This window comes from Gloeophyllum trabeum (genome assembly GCF_000344685.1).
Source record: "Gloeophyllum trabeum ATCC 11539 unplaced genomic scaffold GLOTRscaffold_00014, whole genome shotgun sequence".
In the NCBI taxonomy this organism is placed as follows: Eukaryota; Fungi; Basidiomycota; class Agaricomycetes; order Gloeophyllales; family Gloeophyllaceae; genus Gloeophyllum; species Gloeophyllum trabeum.
Window position 1 is genome coordinate 979,034 of NW_006920423.1, and position 21,863 is coordinate 1,000,896.

The 21,863-nt window shown below is 54.6% G+C and overlaps 8 protein-coding genes across 8 annotated transcripts; 5 read left to right on the plus strand and 3 right to left on the minus strand.

The window, feature by feature from the left end:
- The first annotated feature begins 312 nt into the window (after positions 1-312).
- On the plus strand, positions 313-2,070 carry GLOTRDRAFT_140874 (DnaJ-domain-containing protein). Its single transcript, XM_007871644.1, has 6 exons — positions 313-477; positions 540-760; positions 807-882; positions 939-1,347; positions 1,401-1,674; positions 1,734-2,070. Exons 1-6 carry the CDS (start codon positions 390-392, stop codon positions 1,827-1,829), a joined length of 1,164 nt encoding a protein of 387 aa, XP_007869835.1. The 5' UTR covers positions 313-389; the 3' UTR covers positions 1,830-2,070.
- A 53-nt stretch (positions 2,071-2,123) lies between these two features.
- On the plus strand, positions 2,124-4,407 carry GLOTRDRAFT_112363 (uncharacterized protein). Its single transcript, XM_007871645.1, has 6 exons — positions 2,124-2,418; positions 2,489-2,517; positions 2,568-2,764; positions 2,843-2,956; positions 3,006-4,199; positions 4,259-4,407. The coding sequence occupies exons 1-6, from the start codon at positions 2,413-2,415 to the stop codon at positions 4,327-4,329; spliced, it is 1,611 nt and encodes a 536-aa protein (XP_007869836.1). The 5' UTR covers positions 2,124-2,412; the 3' UTR covers positions 4,330-4,407.
- A 490-nt stretch (positions 4,408-4,897) lies between these two features.
- GLOTRDRAFT_132779 (uncharacterized protein) lies at positions 4,898-5,732 on the minus strand (the record flags this gene model as incomplete). The annotated part of the gene is made up of 3 exons (XM_007871646.1): positions 4,898-5,213; positions 5,272-5,376; positions 5,431-5,732. The coding sequence occupies 3 exons, from the start codon at positions 5,730-5,732 to the stop codon at positions 4,898-4,900; spliced, it is 723 nt and encodes a 240-aa protein (XP_007869837.1).
- A 1,481-nt stretch (positions 5,733-7,213) lies between these two features.
- GLOTRDRAFT_112364 (uncharacterized protein) lies at positions 7,214-8,214 on the minus strand. Its single transcript, XM_007871647.1, has 4 exons — positions 8,171-8,214; positions 7,809-8,114; positions 7,650-7,754; positions 7,214-7,591 (listed from the first exon to the last, which is right to left on the minus strand). The coding sequence occupies exons 2-4, from the start codon at positions 8,102-8,104 to the stop codon at positions 7,303-7,305; spliced, it is 690 nt and encodes a 229-aa protein (XP_007869838.1). The 5' UTR covers positions 8,105-8,114; positions 8,171-8,214; the 3' UTR covers positions 7,214-7,302.
- A 2,948-nt stretch (positions 8,215-11,162) lies between these two features.
- GLOTRDRAFT_14485 (kinase-like protein) lies at positions 11,163-11,696 on the minus strand (the record flags this gene model as incomplete). The annotated part of the gene is made up of 3 exons (XM_007871367.1): positions 11,163-11,309; positions 11,460-11,567; positions 11,619-11,696. Coding segments are annotated over 3 exons (333 nt in total), but the record flags the coding sequence as incomplete, so codon positions are not given.
- Positions 11,697-14,652: 2,956 nt separating this feature from the next.
- On the plus strand, positions 14,653-16,810 carry GLOTRDRAFT_117868 (WD40 repeat-like protein; the record flags this gene model as incomplete). Its single annotated transcript, XM_007871648.1, has 5 exons — positions 14,653-15,108; positions 15,192-15,554; positions 15,615-16,021; positions 16,079-16,239; positions 16,297-16,810. The coding sequence occupies 5 exons, from the start codon at positions 14,653-14,655 to the stop codon at positions 16,659-16,661; spliced, it is 1,752 nt and encodes a 583-aa protein (XP_007869839.1). The 3' UTR covers positions 16,662-16,810.
- Positions 16,811-16,962: 152 nt separating this feature from the next.
- Positions 16,963-17,992, plus strand: GLOTRDRAFT_80996 (DUF775-domain-containing protein). The gene is made up of 4 exons (XM_007871649.1): positions 16,963-17,164; positions 17,227-17,299; positions 17,363-17,838; positions 17,889-17,992. Exons 1-3 carry the CDS (start codon positions 17,035-17,037, stop codon positions 17,793-17,795), a joined length of 636 nt encoding a protein of 211 aa, XP_007869840.1. The 5' UTR covers positions 16,963-17,034; the 3' UTR covers positions 17,796-17,838; positions 17,889-17,992.
- A 1,050-nt stretch (positions 17,993-19,042) lies between these two features.
- GLOTRDRAFT_132784 (kinase-like protein) lies at positions 19,043-21,226 on the plus strand (the record flags this gene model as incomplete). The annotated part of the gene is made up of 9 exons (XM_007871650.1): positions 19,043-19,093; positions 19,153-19,344; positions 19,409-19,552; positions 19,605-19,943; positions 20,000-20,089; positions 20,148-20,501; positions 20,559-20,687; positions 20,740-20,810; positions 20,869-21,226. The coding sequence occupies 9 exons, from the start codon at positions 19,043-19,045 to the stop codon at positions 21,224-21,226; spliced, it is 1,728 nt and encodes a 575-aa protein (XP_007869841.1).
- Positions 21,227-21,863: the final 637 nt, after the last annotated feature.

The following is a 21,863-nucleotide window of genomic DNA, read 5'->3' on the forward strand; positions in this document are numbered from 1 at the left end:
AGATGCGAGTATGAATCACCTTCTATTGACGCGACTTGGCGCGACTTGAACTTGACTCGAGCACCCACTAAGATCAACAAGAAGCCTTGTATAGGCTTCAATACTAAGAAAATAGTGGATCTATGCCTACCGTGTTCCGGCAAGATGATTGCGCGCTGCTGCTCAATATGATGACCGCAGACCTTGACTTGTGAAACGAAGTGGCGCGCCCCAGCTGCAACGCCAACGAATCACGTGTAGTGTGACCTCTATCAGATGACTGTTATTCTGTCACAGATGTTTTGCCAAATTGAGAATCTCAGCGCGTGCACAATCTTTTTCAGCGAAGTCCTGCAGGCCAGACGCCGTCTTTCATCTAAGTCGCAGGCAGCAATTATAGGACGACGACAATGAAGCAGGTCATAGAAGTCAGCGTGGTGCCCCCGCCCCTACCGCAAAATTGGACACCCCCGGAGTCCTCGTCAAAATCTATCTCGCGTATGTGTTGTGTCCTTTGTCCGGACTATACTCTGAACTGACTTGTCGGTAATCATGTACAGCTTTAGTCGAGCGGAAACTATTGCCGGCAGGTCATGCGTATCTTGGGCACGTACGTAGAGCCATCCACAAACTATCCTTTGAAGAGCACGACAAGCATGCGGAGGAGGAGCGGAAGCGGCTTCAGGCCCTGGACGGAGAGGGTGGTATAGAGGATGATTTAGGTGTGGGCGATGAGCCTGAGACGGAGGAGTTGCTGTCCTTGGATCCGAAGGAATGGAAGGTTTGTCCCGCTCTCAGTTCAGTCGGCAATATCTGACGCCCCTCAGAAACAAGATCACTACGCTGTCCTGGGTCTATCCCACTTACGATACAAGGCTACCGACGCGCAAATAAAAGTTGCTCGTACGTTGGGCATGAGAGACTACACAGCGTGCTGCTCACTCTACGTCTCATGACAGACCGGAAGAAAGTGCTCAAGCACCATCCAGACAAGAAAGCAGGCGCCGCCGGTGACTCCAACGACGACGCGTTCTTCAAATGTATACAAAAAGCACACGAGGTCCTGTCGAATCCGGAGAAGCGCCGACAATTCGACTCCGTGGACCCGTACTTCAGTCTCATCGAGGACGACGTTCCCACCGCCTCCCAGATCACGAAAGCCAGGGACCCTGTCCGCGCGTTCTTCAAGGGCTTCGGGCCCGTCTTCGAGCGCGAAGCTCGGTTTAGTAAGATCCAGCCTGTGCCTATGCTGGGCGACGTGGACGACCCCAAGGAGAAGGTGGAGGCTTTCTACGACTTCTGGTACAACTTTGACAGCTGGAGAAGCTTCGAGTACCTGGACAAAGAGGTCAACGAAGGCAGTGATAGGTTAGTCATGTCCGACACGGCTGCAGAAAAGCCTCATTAACCACACTGTCCAGTCGAGACGACAAACGGTACACCGAGAAGAAAAACAAGACCGAGCGAGCGCGACGAAAGAAGGAGGACACCGCGCGCCTGCGGAACATCGTGGATCTAGCTCTGAGTGTGGACCCTCGCATTAAGCGGATCAAGGAGGAGGAGAAGGCTGCCCGAGAAGCGAAGAAGAAGGCTAAATCGGGCGGTGGAGCTGCTCCCGACGCCCAGCAGAAGGCGAAGGAAGAGGAGGAGAAGCGGAAGGCTGAGGAGGCAGCGAAGAAGGAGGAGGAAGAGAAGGTCAGTGCCCCCATTTTGCCACAGCCTCCTTGATTGATCCTGAACCTACCACACCCCAGGCGCGTGCTGAGGCCAAGAAGGCAAAGGCTGCTGCCGCCAATGCGAGAAAGAAGGCACGAAGGGCTGAACGTGCGGGTGCGGAAGGAGGGTCATAGAACGTTCTATCTCTGCCATCGTTCTGAGTGCTGTGCGTGTGGATATGAGCGTGTCTGCGCCGCTTAGCTGTACTGCCTCCTCATCCTGCCTCCGCCGAATATTATAGATAGCACCTCGCAACGTTTCCGTGCGACGCGCTGGAAGATGTCGGAGCAGGCATATGCCCCCCCTCATGAGGGCTAATGGCGATATTGCCTCCCGGCTAGAGTGGACTTATACGTACTTGTTTACAGTTGTTGCCATCGGTGCCCGATCCGACATTTAAGGCGGTTCTGCTAGCCTAGGAGCGCTCCCTCAACACCATAAACCCCCTCTACTCATGTTGGTGACACCTGTATTCGACGTCCGCTTGCATCGAGTCTCGTCGCAATAACACACGCTCTCTGAGCGTCGTGGGCGGTTCGAAACGTCCGCGACGTGCTTTTGCTGATTATTTGCCACATTTGCCCGACTTTGCTCTCCGTCTCGATTTTTTGTCGCCCGTCGAGTCGACTGCGAGGATTTGCGAACGTGAAGTCGATTAAGTGTTATATTAAGGGGAGGAATTCATTCGTCATATCTAAAGCGGCGGCTGAAGAGCACATGATGGTGAGCGAGCTATTTCTCAGGTTCCACCTTGCCTTTCTCAGCGAACCTAATGTCTACCGCCACCGTCCAGGTTGTGGTCGACGGAAAGAAATATGCCTGGTATGTTGGCTGTATGTATGTCCTGTGTTCTGCTGTCTGACCAGCCCTAGTGAGACGTGCATTAAGGGGCATCGCTCGTCCGCATGCAAGCACACCGATCGACCCCTATTCGAGATCAAGAGGAAAGGGCGGCCTGTAACACAATGCGAACACTGCAGAGAGCTCCGCAAAACAAAACAAGTGCACGTCAAATGTATATGCGAGTCCAGAGAGGACGACGCGGGAGAGGCCTCGGGCAGCAGGAAAGGTGAGTTCGCTAACATACCTGGCTGCGTCAAGGAGCTCACAAATAAGACCATTTCCCATCTTTTCCTCTCGGTTTCAGGCAGTAAGAAGGTTCCGGCTTCGGCCGCCTTCCCGACTGGTTTGCCCCCAGAACTGGAGGCCGCGGTGGCTGCGCAGCTCACCTCGGAGGCGTCATCAGACTCGGAGCATGGAGGTGCGTATCTGGTACCCTCTTTGGCACGCGAAGTTGACCTTTTGCGTAGGAACTTGCGATACATGTGAATGCAAGTCTGGAGGTCCTTGTCACTGCGCTACACCGAGATCAACTGGGAAGACTCGCAAGGGCTCGACGACGACCCGGGAAGGTAGCGCCGGCAGTTCAGGAGGTGCTGCCCATCGTCTGCCTGAGGGCTTGAACCAGCCTCATTTTCGTCCTGTACTTCCGCGGCCCACTCCAGGAACATCGCTGGGAACGAGCTCCCAACCCTCCTCTGTCATCCCCGCGAATCATCCGCCTCGGCATCCCACCCATAGCTCTATGTTTTATAGCCCTTACGGACGCGCGTATGAACAAATTCACACCCAGGATCGCACTACCCTGGCGACAGCCAGGCCTACCATAGGCACTGGTGTCGCTCAGGGCCAAAACACTGTCCCGCCACATCTATACCAATTGTTCACTAGTTCGCCGGCGTCCCATCCAATGCAAAACGCGTCTAGCCAGCCTCCGCTCCTGCCTCCAGTATGGCCCTCTCCCACCGACGAATCCTTCCCACTGTGCAATTGTGGAGACAGCTGCTCTTGCCCTGGCTGTCTCGAACACCGTGGGCCTGCCGCGGCTGGCTTCACCTCCTTCCAGACCTGCACGAACCAAAACTCATGCTCCTCGTGCTTGTCCTGCAGCATCCTGTCCCTGCCGTATGAAGCCGCGTCGCCCGAGTTCAGTGATCAGCAGTCATTCCAGCTGGCGGAAGAGCTTTTGGCTCGTATCCCGGACTTGATGGGCGGCGGTCCGCAGGCGTCTGCATCTCACCCTATGGCAACCTCCCAGCAGCTTCCCCCTGCTGTGATGCAAGGGTATATGGCCGGACAGGCTTGGCCGAATTATGCAGGGTCGAGGACTACGGGCGCTATGAATGAAAATACTAGTGAGTGCTGCGGCGGCCAGTGCAAATGCGCCGTGGGCCGCTGCAATTGTCCTCCGGACTGCTGTGGCTGCTGCCAGGGCTGCTCATGCGACCACTGCAATCACGAACAGGAGGGCGCAAGGGGGCTGACGTTTGCTGTCTCGGGGGAGAGGGGTGCATGTGCTTGCGGTTCCGGGCATCAGCTTAGGCAGGGGCAGGGTGGTGGTGATGCAATTCGCGGTCCGGGATCGCAGTTCACGAGCCTGGGTGCGGCGCGGAGGTCCAGTTCCTCGAGCACCTCGCAGTTCGGGCGGTCGACGTCGTATCAAAGTGAGTCCTTCGATAGGTCATTTGCCTGAATAGTGTCTGATAGTGGACCACGCTGCCAGGTGCATACTCTTCTTCGTCCGCTGGTGCTCCATCCGCCGGGGGCTCTTGCTGTTCGTCCAAGAAGACTTAGTGTACCGTACGTTATACAAGAATATTAAAAAATCCGAGCGTGGGTTGTACAAAATGGAGTGCATGACCTGAAGCACGCGGTGTGGCTGTCGCATTTCTTAGAGAGATATCCCTGTACCACACGGTGCGCCATACACGAGATAGGAACTAGAGCCTGTTGTCCGTCTGTCGACCGAGTCGGCGGTACCTGTCCTGACGGCCGTGCGGACGTGTTTCTGCATGGAGCCGCAGTTCCGATTCAGGATGTCATGGTGGGTGACTTGTGACAGATCACGTGCATAACGCGGTCTGTGGCTGTGGGGATGCTGATAGCCTGAATTTGCGAAACGCGTCTGTGGCTGAGCGCTTTTGGCCTAAGACGCGCTTGTGGCGTAAATGTAAAAATGGAAAGACGAGATTCTCAGTCCAATGTATATTCGCTAAGTATGTACATGAGTCTTGCGATGATGCGCGAGATTGGGTAACTGACAACGTACGTAACAACTCCAAGAATGCCAATGTATAAGGGCTAGTCACGATTCGGAGCATGACGCCGACAGAAGGGAAGTGCTGTGAACCTTCCGGGCAGTCTAAATTGAAGCATCATCCTCTTCATCGTAAACAACTTGTACAAGCTGTTCCTCGAGGTCATCCACGTCCACCCTCTTTGTCACATCTGACCCAAGAAGTCGCAGCTCGTATGAATCGCCATTCATGGCGCTATGAATGTGGTCGGCGACCTCGTATACCTCACCGTCCTTGAGACGGATATGACACAGGAGCAAATGTGGCCCTACAGAAGAAGTCGACCGCGCTGATTGCTCTGGGTCAGGGGAGGCCGGGGACACCGAACGGTCGAAGAAGCGAGTTGTATCGAACATATCTTGCGCCATAAGTAAGTCCCGACTATAAAGTAAGACTACAGTCAACGGAATCGATCGCAAAATGAGGGTAAGACACGCACGCCCTATTTTTGGCTTCGGTAGTTAGAAATTCCCATCCGTCGCGACCAGACGACTCCTCGTAGCATTGGATAGCCATATCCAAAACGATGACGATGAGCCACCGTCTGTGCCGGCATCATTGTCAATTTCTAGGCGATATGAAAAAGAATGCGACTCACTCAACGGGATCCCTAACATCAGCTGGAGGGTGACTAGCAGCGTAGTCTGCTACATCAAAGTATTCGGGACCAATAACACGGTCGGAATTCGTTTGGGGATTGGCCCATATCTTGTAGGGCTCGGTGACCTTCAATAGCTCTAGGGCTTCAGCATGCGCCGCTTTGTTGACTGCGTTGGTCGTTCGGTACTTGGCATGGTAGTAGGTATGTGTCTTGTACGCCAAATCCCACTTGAATATCCTATCAATTATCGCCTCCTGCTCGGCACTGAACTTGCGAGGTCCTCGCGGTTTCGGGGCCATATTAATATTGCTGCAATGTGTCAGGTCAAGGTGATAGAAAATTATAAGCCCAGTTGCTTTGAGAGCCCCGCCGAGATCTCTGCCCTTCAGGCCTTAAACAGGGAATAAGACTGGCGAGAACGTCGCGCGCGTTGGCTGGTGGGCTACGTAGCCCTGTAGCCCGTAGCCCTCAGCCCAAATCAAAGGCTACAGGGCTACGGGCTACCATTTCGTAGCCCCGGGCTACCGATTGTTGTGCTCGAGTCGAGCTGGGCTACAGGGCTACGCGGGCAGGAATCGGCCGGTCGGTAGCCCCGGGCTACGTGATGCCTTGGAGGGAGTCGACCTCCGAAGCGTATATATACTCTCTGCTTGCGGTGCAACGCTAATGCCCCCCGTTCTCTCGTAGACGTACAGTACTTAGTGTGCAGTGTACATAGTGATGGCAATACAGTCTGATCATAAGTATGATGGGCCGCGCGCGGCCACGATGCTACGCGTGTCGCGCGCATGTGGACTGCGACCTCTAGGCTTTTTTTAGTGGAACATTGTGCCGTAAAATTGCAGGTGGGTACTGTACAGTATGTCAGTCGGAAGGCGGGATATGCTCGCAAGAGCCAAAGCGGCGAGCGCTACACGTGTACTCGGGAAGAATGGTCATATGCAGTATTTTCGGTGCTTTGTGCTGTTGTCGGGATGGTATCTGCATAACAGCACGCAATATAAACACTTCACAAGCCCCCTCCTGCGGTCAAGGGAACCCGAGAACGGTCGATAAGCGTATTCCAACTTGAATGACAGCCGCAGCCTACCGGGGATGTCTTAATGCACTGCCCGACCTTTCTGTGTAGGCTAAGCATTGAGTCTGTTTTGAGCTGGCAGTTATTGCCATGATTTCTAACTTAGTGCATATGGGGTGCATTCAGAATTATTATAATGGCATAACACAAGTACATAAACGTATGCTCGGGCGGGAGGGGAAGAAGGGAGGAGGAGACCAGGCTTTATACCTGCCACAGCAACCTATTTTAGACAAGTTCCCCGGCGTGAGCTTCGGAGCTCTCGGCGGCTCCATCGGAGACGAGCAGCCAGGCGGGCCACAAGCCAGCCACGCCAGCGCAGGGCTACATTGGGGCTACAGGGCTACGAAATGTCGATAGCCCGGGCTTTGCCAGGGCTACGGGCTACGGGCTACAGGGCTACGTAGCCCAGCTGCCAGCGGGCGCGACTTTCTGAGACTGGCGGGGAAAGTATTCATTCGGTGGCGATGAAGGATCAGCGGGCTCGTTTCAGCTCATCACACAGTGTGACAAGTGACCGATCGCGTCCAGAACGCGTCTGGCAGATCCTGGGTGCAAGAGGTCCGGGGGCTTTCAATGTCTCGCTTTTGTCGGCGAGATACATATGGGCCACCTTGAAATCGTAGAACTCGTTGAAGAAGTAGCTTTCGTACATCAAAAAAGTGGAGCGAAAGATTGCCAATCAATCAGATAGTAATGAAGGACAACAATGTGGCATTGAACACCTCTGAAACAATGACCGCAACGAAAGCGAGAGTAGACAAGCTATGCAATGCGTATGACAACCTATCCTAGATCTCGGAAAGAACCGCTTCGAACCTATCCTCCAATTCCGACTCCTCCATCTCGATGGTGGTCTCTGACCCAACGGGGCGAAGGACGTACCGCGAGCGGCCCACCGAACTTGCAAGATGATCAAGCACATCAGACGTGCTGCCGTCCTTGAGTTGGATGCGACATAGGAACAGGTGCGGTCCCACAGACCGCGCTAGTTGCTCTGGGTCAGAAGGGCCCGGGGACACTGAACGTTCGAAGAAGCGAGTTGTGTCAAACATATCTTGCGCCTTCACGTAGGCCCGACTGAGAAACAAGGCGACTATCAACTTAAGGGATTGTATGAGGCGGGTGTTGCACTCACGCCCTGTTTTGGGCTTCGGTGGTCAGGTGCTCCCATCGGGGGCGAAGAGACAGATGCTCATAGCATTGAATAGCCATATCCAAAACGATGACGATGAGCCACCGTCTGTGCGGGCATCATTGTCAATTTCTAGGCGATATGAAAAGAAGTGCGACTCACTCAACGGGATCCCTAACCTCAGCTGGAGGTTTACTCGCCGCGTGATCTGCTACGTCGAAGTATTCAGGACCAATAACGCAGTCGGGATTCGCTTGGGGAGTCGCCCATATCTTGTAGGGCTCGGTGACCTTCAAGAGCTCTAGGGCTTTAGCGTGCGCCGCTTTGCTTACCGCGTTGGTCGTTCGGTACTTGGCATGGTAGAAGGGGTGCAGCTTGTAGGCCACATCCCACTTAAACATCCTATCAATGATCGCCTCATGTTCCGGCGTAAACCGGCGAGTCTTGCGCGTTGACATGGCTGCGAGACTGGCGACATGCGTCGAGTGTACAGACTATAGCTGAATCCCCGAGCAGCAACATACCTTTCTCGAGCAACAATGTATGAAATCACGACCGTAATTGCCGTCCTTATAAGGCAGGTGGAAGAGTGGCCGTGAACGATAGCGCTGCCGCTGGTGTCTCGGGGCGATGAGACAGTACGGGGACAGTACGGGGACTTGACGAGGAGTCTAGGACAGTGCAAGCGCCGGAATCAGAAAGTCACGTATAGTCGGATATGGTGCCAGGGACGTCCCAAAAACTAAAAGAAGTCCAAGTGATCTGATATTGGGGTCTTGGGGACTTGAATTTCCCTCTCCGACATGGCCAGACTGATGATTTTCGAGAAATGGGCCCATCGAAGCCATGCGGAGTCTGGCGGAGCCCAGTGTCGACATGTCGGCCGGCAAATGCCAACGACGTTCCCTTCAATATGTCGGTATTTTCCCACTGACAGACCATCGTATGCGTCCAAATGGTAGTCCATCTTCATACCGTGTGCCCCAGGGCTCATGAAGGCACAGAGCACCCAAGAAGCTGATTCTCTGTGCAGCATACTTAAAACAGAGCCTTAAGCGCAACCGACATGGCGAACGACACGTCCGATGGACCCTAATACATAGGCCTTTAGACCTTTCCCTCCCGGGAATCGTGTTCTGCAGTTGCCTCAATCACCCCGGATCATGTATGGTATCTCATTCGATCTGGACACTCACGAAGTCGGTGATGACCCGCCTTACGTTTGGGCTTGCCACCGAGGTCAGTATACCGCCGTAGTCAGATGAAGGCACTCTTGTGTTGATATATGCCACTTTCAGCGACGATCTACTCGCAAATCAAGAGGCGCCTTCGTGCAGAGGGTTATCTACATGTTCAGGGGTCCGTTTATCAAGTCGCTAACAGGACCTGTGCAGAGGTCTGGAACATGGCGGGCAGGTTGCATCTGTCTAGTTCATGATTTGTTCATCCTGTATAGTATCTTCTCTTGTCGTTGAAGTGTTGTGCACCTGTAAAATCATGCTATTCATTTGCTGATCCTTACGACTCAAGAGGGGGAGCACGAGAAGAGCGGAAGTAGTGTGTATCACTGCGTATATCTCATCATGATTCTGAACTGTCAAAAATGACTTCGACCAATTGATCCTACAGTTTGTTCTCGTATACCGCACGTTAGGTTTGACTGAGAAAGTCGGAGGACACTGCCAGTGGTGCTGGACAATCTGGAAATTTTCAAGGGCCTCTAGACGGACCCAGCACAGCAGCACCCTACTGGAAGCCTATGATGGCAGCTGCACGAAAGGCTACGGTGGCGCACAATGTTAGAACGCGACGCGTCTGTGGCAGAGTCGGGAATACCATATTTGGCCTCCCGAGCGACGCTGTCACAAAGCCACGTGCTCTGCAGGCGGCGCGACAGGGCGCGCACGATGTCGATGATTGTCATAACCTGATAATTACCGACACCGTAACTCGAGTCCACAAAAGCAGGATAATGTTAATATATACGACTATGCGACAACTGGTAGATACAATGTGCTGGTACGATATAACTGCGTATGCGCTCTGAGAATGCTATACAAACAACATGTCATGAAATCGATCCAAGCTTAAAGAAGGAGACCGGACACACTGCGTCCCATTGGGACTTACTAACGATACAGGACAGAAAATACGAGCGTAATTGTCACCGAGAACATGGGGTAGTTTATTTTGAACATGCGGGGGGCGACAGGCGATAGCGACACTTTGTGGCGCCTCTGTTTTGCGAAGAAGGATGAGAGGGTGATTCTCTTGCGGCTGTTGCAATACTTGGGGTATTTGATTTTGACGGCGTGGAGAAGCAAAACGCCTTAACTGTATGCAGAGCTCCATTTGGGGCCGGCTGGGGGTAGGGAGATAGTGTCGTCCTCGGCAGCAAGCCAAGGGAGGTACTTGGAGTCGAGGCGATATGCTGAGGTGTGGGCGATAGGGAGGTTGAGCGAGGGGGAGGGGTTGCGATAGCAAGAACGAAAGCAATCTGACAATAGCAATATGAGGCATGAGTTCCGGACGACTCCGGGTTTGACGACGACAGGACGACAACGGTCTCTTCAGCAGCAATAACGAAGCGCTCGAAGGCAGGAGACAACAGAGCATGGGTACGAGATATCCAGGACGAAGAACACAGCAGCCAAGAGGAAGACAAGCAAGAGGGGGTATATGTCATGAAAGGTCGTAAAGTGTCATGAGAGGTCGTAAAGGTCGTCAGAGTGGTAGCAATGAAGAGAGCTCGCGCTCCCTTCAAGCCGCCAAAGTGGCGTCAACAGGCGCCGAGGGTCCAGTGACGTCGCACAAGTCCCGCGAAGGCGAAGGAGCGGCGCCCGTGTTCCATGGATGGCTTACACACTGCGGCGCGGGCTTGCGCTTGGGTTTGGGAGCCAAGAGCCTGCTGACGATCCACCTGAAGGCTGTAGCGTTCAGCCCACCCATGCTGTCAGAGGACGACGAAGCAACGAGCGGCGCCGCGTCGACCAGCCTGGGGGAGCGGAAGTTCAGCTCGGGGTTGGGGTCCTCGGCGGGAGAGAAGGCGTCCCCGAGAGGAAGGGGGATGTAGCGGTAGTTCCGGGGGAGAGATGTGCACTGTGCAGGGACATACGGCGCTTTTGCCTTGCCCTGCGCCAGCTTCTTCCAGTTCCTGTGAAGAAACAAATGAGCGATGACCCTAGACGAGAGTTGAATGCGGACTTACATGTTCCTCAGGAAACGGTGATTCTTCAACTCCGGGATTGTAGCCCGGAAGTGAGGCTTCTTCGTAAGCATCTGGACTCTCACTGTCAGTGAGTCGCTGGGGGTAACGAGTACGTTCGCGCGGACCTTATTCAATATAGACTGGAAATCGAAAGAAATGTTATCACGTTCTTCGAACTCCAACGGATCGTGGATAACCTGATAGGTCGCGTCTGCCGAGCAGAACGAGCCATCCTTGTTACCTTGCCACGGCAGCTACGACGGCCAAGTTTAGGTCACGCAGAAAATGAAGTATGATAAACTCACCCTGCCGCAGCGCATCTCGAACGCGCTCACTCCTAGAGCCCAGATATCCACGTTGAAACTGTACCCATTGCCGGCAAGCATCTCCGGCGCCATGTACGCCTCGGAGCCATAAGCCTCGTAGCACATACAGGATGGATCGTAACCCGGGTTCTCCGAAGAAGACAGAGTAGAGGATGACAGCTGCTGGCCCTTCTTCCACTTGAGGCTGGAGAGCCAGTACGGCTGCTGCACCCGGAGGGTCGCGTCGGGGTCCTGATCCTTAACGTGCACGGTGAGTTTGTGCTTGAACGTGTGGCAGACGCCGACGTCAGCGAGAACCGCGTTTCCCTTGGCGTCCAGGAGGATGTTGTCGGGCTTAATGTCGCGGTGAATGATTTTGTGGTCGTGGAGGTGCTCGATGGCAAGGGCCTAGAGAACGATGTAACCGCGTGTATGGAAAGAAGGACAGGCTGCTCTTACCAGTTGCCCCATATAAAAACGGACGCGCTCTTCAGTGAACCGGCCGAATCTCTTAATATGCATTCCCAGATCGCCCCCTGGATAGAAAGGCTATAGTGGTACAATCAACCTCCAGCTCAAACAGTGGACTGAAGCTAGGAGCACGCACCGTCATCAAATAGAAATTATCCTTATCATGCCAACTCGCCTCCAGCCTAATTACATACGGATGGTCCCCGACGATCTTCGCCGCCTCCTGCTCCTTGACGAACAGCGGGAGACTAGGCCGCGTCGACCCGTCCTCGCACGTGAGCTGCTTGGGGATAATCTTCACCGCGGAGAGCTTCGTGGTGGCCTTGTTGCGAACGCAGTAGACGGTGCCAAAGGTGCCCGCACCGAGCTTCTTGACCGCATCGTAGTCCTTGGTGAGCTCAACGGGAGGGTCTGAGGTCGGGGTGGTTGTGGACTGGCTGGCGACGTGCGTGGTGTCGGCCGAGAGGAAGGAAGAGGGAAGCTGGGGTGATGTGTGAGTGAATGAATGACGAGATCCCGCTAAAGAAAATGACGGAGAACGGACCTCTTCCTCTAAAGTACTGACAGTTGAAGCATCCCCGTTGACAACACGGAGGGGCTGACGAGGAGCGATGGACTCGTAAGAGTCCATGCTCGCACCATTCATAGGACCAAAGCTCGACATAGAGTCGTTCATGATAGCCAGAGGCTGACGCCTCGGACCGGAAGCCTCAGGGGAGTCGTTCCTGGAAGAATCAGCGGACCACAGCGGCCTCACCGTCCCGTCCATAAAACGCAGTGGAGTAGGCGTATGAACGACCAACGACTCGTATAACTCGTCGCTCGAGAGCATGGAAGACCCGAAGGAGATGGAGGGGCCGCTGATAAGGGGCATCTGGGTGTGTCTCTCCCCGAACATCGACTCGAATAAATCCTCGCGGGATGGTTCATCAAGTAGCAGGAAAGATGTCGTGCGACCATTGGCCCTGCGAAGAGGGGCAGGCCTTGCCATGATGACGGCCTCGGAGACATCGTCGGTGGAACCATTTGAAGAGGCGGGGGAGGTCGTCGCGGCATCCGCAAAGCGCACAGATTCAGGGGTCTCGGCGGCGGCTGACTCGATCAAACCAGAGGTGATGGCGAGAGGACGCTCGGAAGAGCTGGGAGTTTCGTTCGCGATGCGCAATGGCGCCGGGGTCGTGACGATCAGTTCACCGTAGGACTCTTCGCTGGACGCAATGGAGATACGAGTAATGCCCCAGGAGGCTCCCTGGTTGATCTGTATTCATGAACGTTAGCCACCGGATATTGTATTGAAGGATGTTCCATGGTACCTTCTGAGTGGCACGTCTCAAGGTGCGGTTAAGGTGGAGAAACATATCAGAATGGACATTGAGAACTTCAGGGTTGATTTGGGCCTTATAGATGGCCTCCAGGACTTCGAACTCAGGGTTCGGGTCCGATTCCGAGTCCGAGCGACCCGCGGGTATCTTGGGCATCTGTCAGGGCGTGTTACAGCTGTAGAGAATGTACAACGTACAATGGCCAATTGCTTGTCGTCATCGTCAGATTGGGCGACCTCCATCAGGGCGGGAGGCGGAGCAATCTTAGCAGTGTCAGCCACGCGTCACAATGGTTAGAGAGAGCAGTGCGCATACCTGAGCAGGCTTGTGCTTGCGAGGCTTGAAGAAGTTGACCTTGATGGTGAAGAACATTATGGTTGAGGGTACGAAGACGATAATATCGGATAGGGGGCGCTGCGTTGCTGACTCTTGAGGGACTTGAAGTGAAGGGCGTACTTGGTAGTTGGTCTTAAGTCGAAGCAAATTAAATACCTTTCCACCCTTGGATGTCAGCAACTCGATCCAAAGCTGAAAGTGATCGGGTTGCTGACATCCGCACTAAACCACCGGTATGATGTATCGGTATTCGTATCGCGACTGCGCACAGACGACTGGGACTTGTCTGCAGTCGCGATACGAATAGCGTACACCGACTCACGGTGAATATCTTCGGGCGCTATTCGTGCGCGAGAGAATTGTCATGAGTGACTCGTTCAACGGGGCGTGGTATACGAGGGTATACATATGTAGAAAACGCTTGATAAGCACCATACAGTGTAACTCTGATCAACTCTGTTGACTTACATCGAGCGACGGGAATTTAACACCTGGCACCAACTTTTGATCTTGACCGAGGAGTTCTCCCTGTGGACGTATCAGTGGTATACCTGAGCCTTTGTCACCTTCATGGTACTGTACAGAAGTGGATTGCCGTATGCTTATCCAGTACGATAGGTATTGGAACACCACGGTTGAATAAAGTCTAAGTAGAGGTCACTCACGACTCACGACTCACTGAACCAGGCCGTTGCGGACCCGAGGTACCCATCGAGCTTGTGATTCTGAAGTTCCTTCAACCATCGCTGGTGATACTCTGGCCTTATTTCAGCTTTTCCTTGTTCTTACACCTAAAGCTACTTCAGTGTAATTCTCTCCGAGTCTTGTTACAGAGCTCCGATTGTCCTCTTCACGCTTCGAACGAGGATTGCCATATGGAGGACGACCCGTCCATATATGACAGAGGCATTACCAAATCCGGATCCATCTCAACATCCGACCCTTCGTATCCTCTACGTGCGATGGAACGACTGCATTTCCTCCCTGATGCTTAACTAAAGACCTTTTAACAACCACTAACAAGCCTTATCAAAGCTTGGTAATTCAAGTATCATCTCACCCAAGGCTTAATCCAGGCTCGACGTGACTTATAAACGGCGCAGTAATACATGGACGAGTAATTGATAACACGGTCTGAACTGACATCCAATGTATATCAAACACTTACTGCTCTTGCCCGTCGCTGAGCATAAATGCCTCGGCCAGATAGATTTGCAGACGAAGCCAAGGTGCGGTACTCTGGGTCCTCGGCGGTAATATCACGTGATCGTGCCTCTAAGATCGCGAAGTCCAATTTTTTGAGGTTACCTCACCTGCGAAGTCCCGTATTCACTGAGCTCCCGTTACATCCCTCATTATCCACGATGCCGGACTCATTCTTCGCCACCCAAAAGCCCAGAAAGCGAAAGCGCGCGACAACATCCGACGCACCCAAAAAATTCGCGCGCACCGCCAACGGCAAGCCCAAATCATCCACAAGCAATAGCAAGTCCCCTTCCTCCTCAAAAGCTAAGCCAAAACCGCGGGCGACGAGGGATGAGGAGCTCTCCTCCGGGACCGGGTCGGATGTCGGGATCGACGATATGGACCTGCGCGCGGAGGACGTGGAGGAGGGGAGCGGGGACGAGCTGGAGAACGAGACGCCCGCGGAGAAGCGGCTGAGGCTGGCGAAGCTGTACTTGGAGAGCGTGAAGGAGGGGCTGAAGAGGGGCGAGGACGAGTTTGATGCGGCGGAGATCGACCGCGAGCTGATCAGCGAGCGGCTGAAGAAGGACGTGCTGGAGGAGAAGGGGAAAGTGTGGCTGTGGGTTGCAGATGAGGTGAGTGTCTTGTAGTCGCTGGAAATTGTTACGGAGCCCCGGACGGGTTCTGGAGGGTGTATATGTCTTAATTTTGTGACAAGTTTGATTTCAGCACGCTGCCTACAACTACTCTGCGCACGCGCGGACACCGACTCTCCGTTACTTCCGCTGTCGCGTCTGAGGACGCCCGATTCCTCTTTACAGCGGGAAAGGAGGGATCTATCATTAAATGGGATCTGCCCACGGGCAAAAAGCTCGCGGTGTTCCACAAGGTACGGAAAGAGGGTAAGGGGAAGGAGAAAGCGGGTGAGGTGAAGGGGCACACGGACGAGGTGCTCGCGCTTGCGCTTAGTACAGACGGGAAGTACCTGGCTAGCGGGGGGAAAGACCGGAAAGTGGTCGTCTGGGACGCCGAGCAGGGGGAGTGGGTGAAGGCGTTTGGCGGACACAAGGATCTCATATCCGTGAGTTCCGCCCATTCCATTTCCCTCCGCGATCGACCGAGCATGCTCACTCTCCTGTAGGGTCTAACGTTCCGAAAGAACACCCAGCAACTCTACTCTGCCTCCTTCGACCGCACGTTGAAACTCTTCGACCTCTCCGTGATGGGCTACGTCGAGACGCTCTTCGGGCACCAGGACTGCATCCAGGCGGTGGACGCGCTGAAGGGCGAGACGGCGGTGAGCGTCGGCGGGCGCGACCGCACCGTGCGCTTCTGGAAGATCGTCGACCAGACGCAGCTCGTCTTCCGCGGGGGAGGGCGGAGTAAGGTCCGGGAGGTGCTCGAGGGCGGGGCGCTCGAGGGGCTGGACGAGGACGGGGAGGAGGAGGGGCAGAGGAGGAAGGAGAGGGAGCAGAGGTATGTGGAGGGGAGTGTGGAGTGCGTGGCGATGCTGGATGAGAGCACGTTTGTGAGTGGGGGGGATAGCGGGTACGTTGGTGTGGTTTGTACATGGGGTACTGATCCTGAACGACTCTGGTATGCTAGGTCGATCTGCTTGTGGACGACCCAGAAAAAGAAGCCAGTGTTTACGCAGGCGCTCGCGCATGGGCTGCACGAGACGCACTCGGAGACGGAGGGGCTGATACAGACGCCACGGTGGGTGACCTCCATCGCAGCTCTGCGTTATTCGGATTTGTTTGCCTCGGGTACGTTAACTCTCTTTTATCTTCCTTATCCCTTGGTGAACTAATTGACCGGTGTAGGCTCATGGGAGGGCTCCATTCGAATATGGAAGCTCGACCAGAAGCTCAAGTCCTTTTCACTGGTGGGGACCGTTCCCGCACCGGGCATCATCAACTCTTTGCAGATCATCTCCCCCCCGAAGGGTGCCGTCGACAATATTCCCTGGGCGAAACAGGAGGATGTCCGATTACCAAACGGGAATGGGGTCAACGGGGTGAAGAAGAGTAAGGCGAGCGACGTGGGCAGCTTGTTGCTCGTGGCGGGTGTCGGGCAGGAGATGCGGTTTGGGAGGTGGCTGAAGCTGAAGAACGGGGGAGAGGGAGGGGAGGGCGCGGTTAATTGCGCGTTGGTTATTGCGTTGCATCCGCGGACGTTGGATTCGTGACCGTAATGTCGACCCCTTGATGCTTCACTGAATCTTTATGGGTTTATGGATTAATGCTAAGCGCGTTGTATCCCTCGTCCTGTTCCCGCTGGTCGTCGACCGGTTGCTGTTCGTCTACCAATTTACATCTGATGGAGGTGTACCCAGCCTACAATACGGAGAATTGCCTGCTTGATACTGACAGGGTATAGAATCCGCGGGAATATTCTCGGTGCAGCAAGGCCGTTGTCCTTTGTCCGAGTCGACGTCGGCGCCACCAGACAAGCACTACTTCTGCGTCTCCGCCATGGCCCAGCTCCTCCTTTCTCACTTGTCTCACCGCACCCGCCCCCTCTTGCCTTAAAACTTCCCGACCCACTGCTAGGTTTGAACGATGTTTGGGTGCTGCGTTGCCGGCCGTCTCATGCAGACGAATCTGCAGCAGATCGATGAGACGCATGCGATGTTTGAGCTGCCCAATGCGGGGAGCATAAATCATATATGTGTATTCTTGCTGGGAACTGGTACGTTGCGATGTGCTACTATAGTGTGGACGTATTGAAGGGAATTGATTATGATTCTGTAGTCCCTTTCCCTGATGGGTACGGGGCGAGCGTGCACTTCTACTGGCCCGGGAAGGGCTTCCAGTTGCTCGGGATGTAAGTGTTTGAAGTGTACTCGTATATTTTATAGAGCGGGGATTCCAAGAACGTTCCGCGCAGGCTGTCGAACGAAAAGCCCTCAGCGATATTCCGCCTCCGGGGCACCTTCGCTCCGCAAAGCAGCACCTCGCAAGCCCACTCCGCCTTCTCCTCCGGCACCTCGACGCCCACCATCGGCATCGACCCCTCGCAGGTCCCCGCCGACGTGACGGCCGTGCTGGGCCTCGCGATCGAGCCCCTCCCCTCCATCATGGCGCAGATGGCCACGCTGCCCGCCGCGCTCGCGAAGCCGCAGGTGAGCCCGCTGAGCGATCCGACGTTGCTGGCGGAGAGGATCGTGAAGCACTTGTTTAATTATGTGAGTGGGTTCGTGGGCGGGACGGGGATCACGCCCGAGAGTGCGGTGCCGATGGGCGTGATTGCGAGGTGGTACGAGGCGTTCATTGGGAAGGTGAAGGCGGGTGGGGTCGGTTTTTTGGAAAATGTCGAATAAGTGCGAGGAAGTGAAGCAAGGAAAGATAAATGTATTGTATTTGGTATGCTCTCTCTGCGACCTCTGCTCCAGTTTCGTTGACATGTACGGCAGGGACTGATCCTTCGCGCGGAAGTCAAAATCTTCTACATGTACTCTAGCATTTAATGGTATATCCAGTGTCATCATCCACTCCATCGACGCGGCATGAACTATGGACGATAGGGCCACTGCGGCTGACAGCCCACACACGACGAGTGAGTATTGCGATGTGGGCTGAAAGCACGCGCCTAGCCGGGGGAGGGGGGGTTGCTGGCTTTCGGCTCGTATGGCAATATTGACACTCTCGCCATGTCTCCAAGTCCGGATATCAGCAACTCTATTGACGTTCCCGACGATCTCTCGGGCATTTTCATCGAGGCGACTTACACAAGCCGCAGAAGACTGAGATACCGTGGCTTCAACTTCCGAGAAATGAGCAAGTATTGGGATTCGAGCTGAAGGCCTCGCTCGATGAGCGGGACCTTTCAGCTCACATCCCAATACTCCTGCTTCTCCCATGTCTCAGTGCGCTCGGATGTCAGCACCTCGATTGACGCTCCCGGCGATCTCTGGGTGCTTTGGGTATATAGTCGAACCCCCCCCTGCTCGAGGAAGTCCATCGGCGCGTTCCCTCGCATTCCCATCCGGGTCCTCAAGAGTCAAGCTCCCCCTCGCCTTCGTCGACTATCCACCAGGAAGCCATCGACTTCAACTCTACGACCCGCCAATCCTTCACCGATACGCATCGACCGCCTTACGCCCTCTCCTCGATCATCTATCTTTGAAGAGTCAAGCTACACAGCAGTCGCCAACTCATCTTCGCTACTACACTTACGCCCCTTCGCGCGCATCCGCCTCGACTATTTAACGCCTTCTCCGAGACCAGTCTAGTGTCAAGAGTCAAGCAATACCTAGTCAGCCTCACACATCATACCTCGACCGCACGACACCAAGACCTCACACATTACTCTACCACTCCTCGACTACCTAACGCCTTCTCTTTGACCTGTCTAGTGTCGAGAGTCAAGCAATAGCTAGTTCCCCACCCACCTCTGTATCGACGCACCATCACCCTCATCACAACCAGTACATAGACCGTCGTCCAGCACGGACTTCCCCCCCTCGACTTCCTAACGCCTTCTCCTCGACCAGTGCAGCGTCAGGAGTCAAGCAATAGCAAGTCCCACCCACGCATATTATCCTTTTTACGACCGCCGTCTATCAACATGCGTTTCACCCTCAACATCTTCAAGAAGAAGGCCCCCTCCGCGGCGAAGGTAATCGTCCATTGCTGCGTTCCCCTCTGGGAATCTGGTGGCTGACATGATGCTACTAGGCCGCCCCCGCTCTCCCCTGCGATGAAAAGGAGGTCGCCGTTGTCAAGACCGTTCCCGTTGTCTCTATGTCCGACATCGAGCGTGAGGTGCTCGAGTCTATCTACAACGCCTACATTACCCCCGAGGTCCTGAACGTCAAAGCCGACATGGTCTTCAACGTCCAGGGCTCCTTCAGGCAAGTCAGCATCGAGGTAGGATATCTAGTCTTACACTTGTCCGATGTCTTGAGTTGACGCTGCGGTCTGGCAATTCAAGATGAAGAAGGACACCGCTGACCGGATGTCCATTATCGTGACCCCCAAGCGAGCTCAGATCGCGGCTCCCCGCTCCGTCTTCGTTAAGAACTCTCCCAAGCCTGTCCAGCTCACGGACGGCAGTGTCTACTCCATCACCGGCGAGGTTCGTCGTAGTAGTTCCACTTACCATTTGCCTAGCCTGACTCTTTACGCAGAAGCCCTCCGTAGAGTACTCCCAGAACGACATCACCATCAAGGGTGCCAATAGCTCGGACACGACCCTCGTCCAGCAGGCCGTCGACTTCGAGAAGGAGTACCACACGCTCAAGCGCATCGGCGAGGGAGCCTTCGGCGTCGTCTTCGTCGTCCAGAACAAGGCGACGACGCGGCTCTCCGCGGTGAAGGTGCTCCCCAAGGTACGCTGCGGCGGCGATGAGGCGGCGCACGAGATGTTCATGCGCGAGTTCCGTGCGGCGAGGATGTACGGCGTGCACCCGTTCTTGATGACTCTCGAGGCGTCTGGCCATGATGACTGGGGTTATCAGTTGATGACGGTGAGTTTTTATTGTGGTTCTGGGTTTCCGCCGAGCGTTGCTGATGGGAATGGTAGACCTACTGCCCGGGTGGCGATATGAAGCATGAGTTGGAGAGGGTTGGTGCTTTCTCTGAGGCTCGCGTTAAGGTTTATCTTGCGCAGTTGGTACGTGTCTCGTTCCGGCACTTCTGTACTGAATGTTTGCTGACGCTTTCCTCGTAAGATGCTGGCCGTTGAGCATCTCCACAAGCACAAGATCATCCACCGGGATATCAAGCCTGCGAACATCCTCATCGACGTCAAAGGGAATGCCGTCCTCGCTGACCTAGGGCTTTGTCACATCTTCCAGAAGCCCACAACCGAGGCTACGTGGAACCCCGTCATGCGTCAATCTGAATTATCGTCCACATTCGACTCGTTCGATGAGAACTTCGATGATCCTTCTCGGTACAACTGCTACGACTACGCTGGCACCGACGGGTACACCGCCCCCGAGGTGATCTCTCAGGCTGGATACACTTTCGATGCGGATATCTTCTCCTTGGGTGTTACTGCCTTTCAAATGCGATGTGGAAGGGTAAGTCCCACTTTTTGCGCCGTCATGCGGAAACGTGCTCAACTTTCTCGCACCTAGCTTCCTTGGGCAGGCGAGAAAGATGGCCACAAGAATAGGATGGTATTGTTCAACCAGGTCTTGCGCGAGCCGGTCGTTTTCGATGCCCGAGACAAAGTCAGCCCGAACCTTCAGGTTGTCCTGAAGAACGTGAGTCGATGGCCCTATTCTTTGACTTGCGTACACTAATTAAAAGCCGCAGATGACGGAGAAGGATCCTTTTGATCGAGCCACTATTCGTGATCTCAAGCGCAAGCCCTTCTTCAGGACGATGTAAGTTGCGAGAACTTCTCGATCGATCTACACAGCTTCTTACGACGCTGCTCTACAGCAATTGGGGTAAGCTGGCCAAGGGAAAGGTCAGAGCCCCTGTGATTCCTCCTCAATGCGGTGACCTTCCGTACGGTGGCGATCTTGCAGTCGTTTTGCCTCTGGGAAAGCCGTACACTTCCGATGAAGACCCTTACCCCGAGATTGCTTATCGCTCTCCTCTCGTGGAACAGGGTCCCTTTGAAGGTGCTCGCTCTGGTATCTTCGCGACACTTTTGCGCCGATCGGAGAAACCCGAGCGCCTGCCCCGCCTATTGCAATGGGACCTGATCGAAGGGTTGACGCCCTCGCAGTGGGATATCGAATATCGCCGTAAACGCACTCCTGCATTTTACGACAACGACGACTCCTTCTGTTGATTTGGCTGCCAGTCCTCTCGTCAAGTCTCTTCTTGCATCTACATGTCTTGTTGCGGGTTTCCCTTGCTTTCTCTGTTGGGCTATTTCTCTCTCGGGTATCAGGTCGCCGATTGCTCTCAATATCTCAACCACCCTGCCTGCTATCAACTCCTCTCCAAGTCGGCTCCTGGCTTCTACTACTCTTCTCGTGATTGTTTCGCATTGTCCAAGTTGTGCCCTGTAACCAACCCCCGCTTGATTCTCCTTGCGGCTTCCTAATCGCTATCCTCGCACCCCTTACCACACCCCTCCCCGAGGCACTCCCGCTCCACTCGTTCGTCCTCTTGGTCGCTCCCCTCCCGAGCTTCACAAGATCCGAACACGCGCGGAGCCACACAACTGGACGCGTCATGCCGTCCTCTCAGCATTGGATGGACCCACTGCTCCATAAATACGGCCCCTCGACATCACTGAGCAGCAGCAGTCCAGGCGTCCGGACATCTCACGTTCTATGCGTTCCTACTGGATCGCCCGACCAGCTCCCTGCACTGCAGAGGCCTACTGCCCTGCCTATCAATCCCTCCCCCCCTAGACGCAGCAGTTCCGACATTTCAAACTCTATGTTCTCGCGCACTGCAGAGGCCTACTGCCCTGCCTA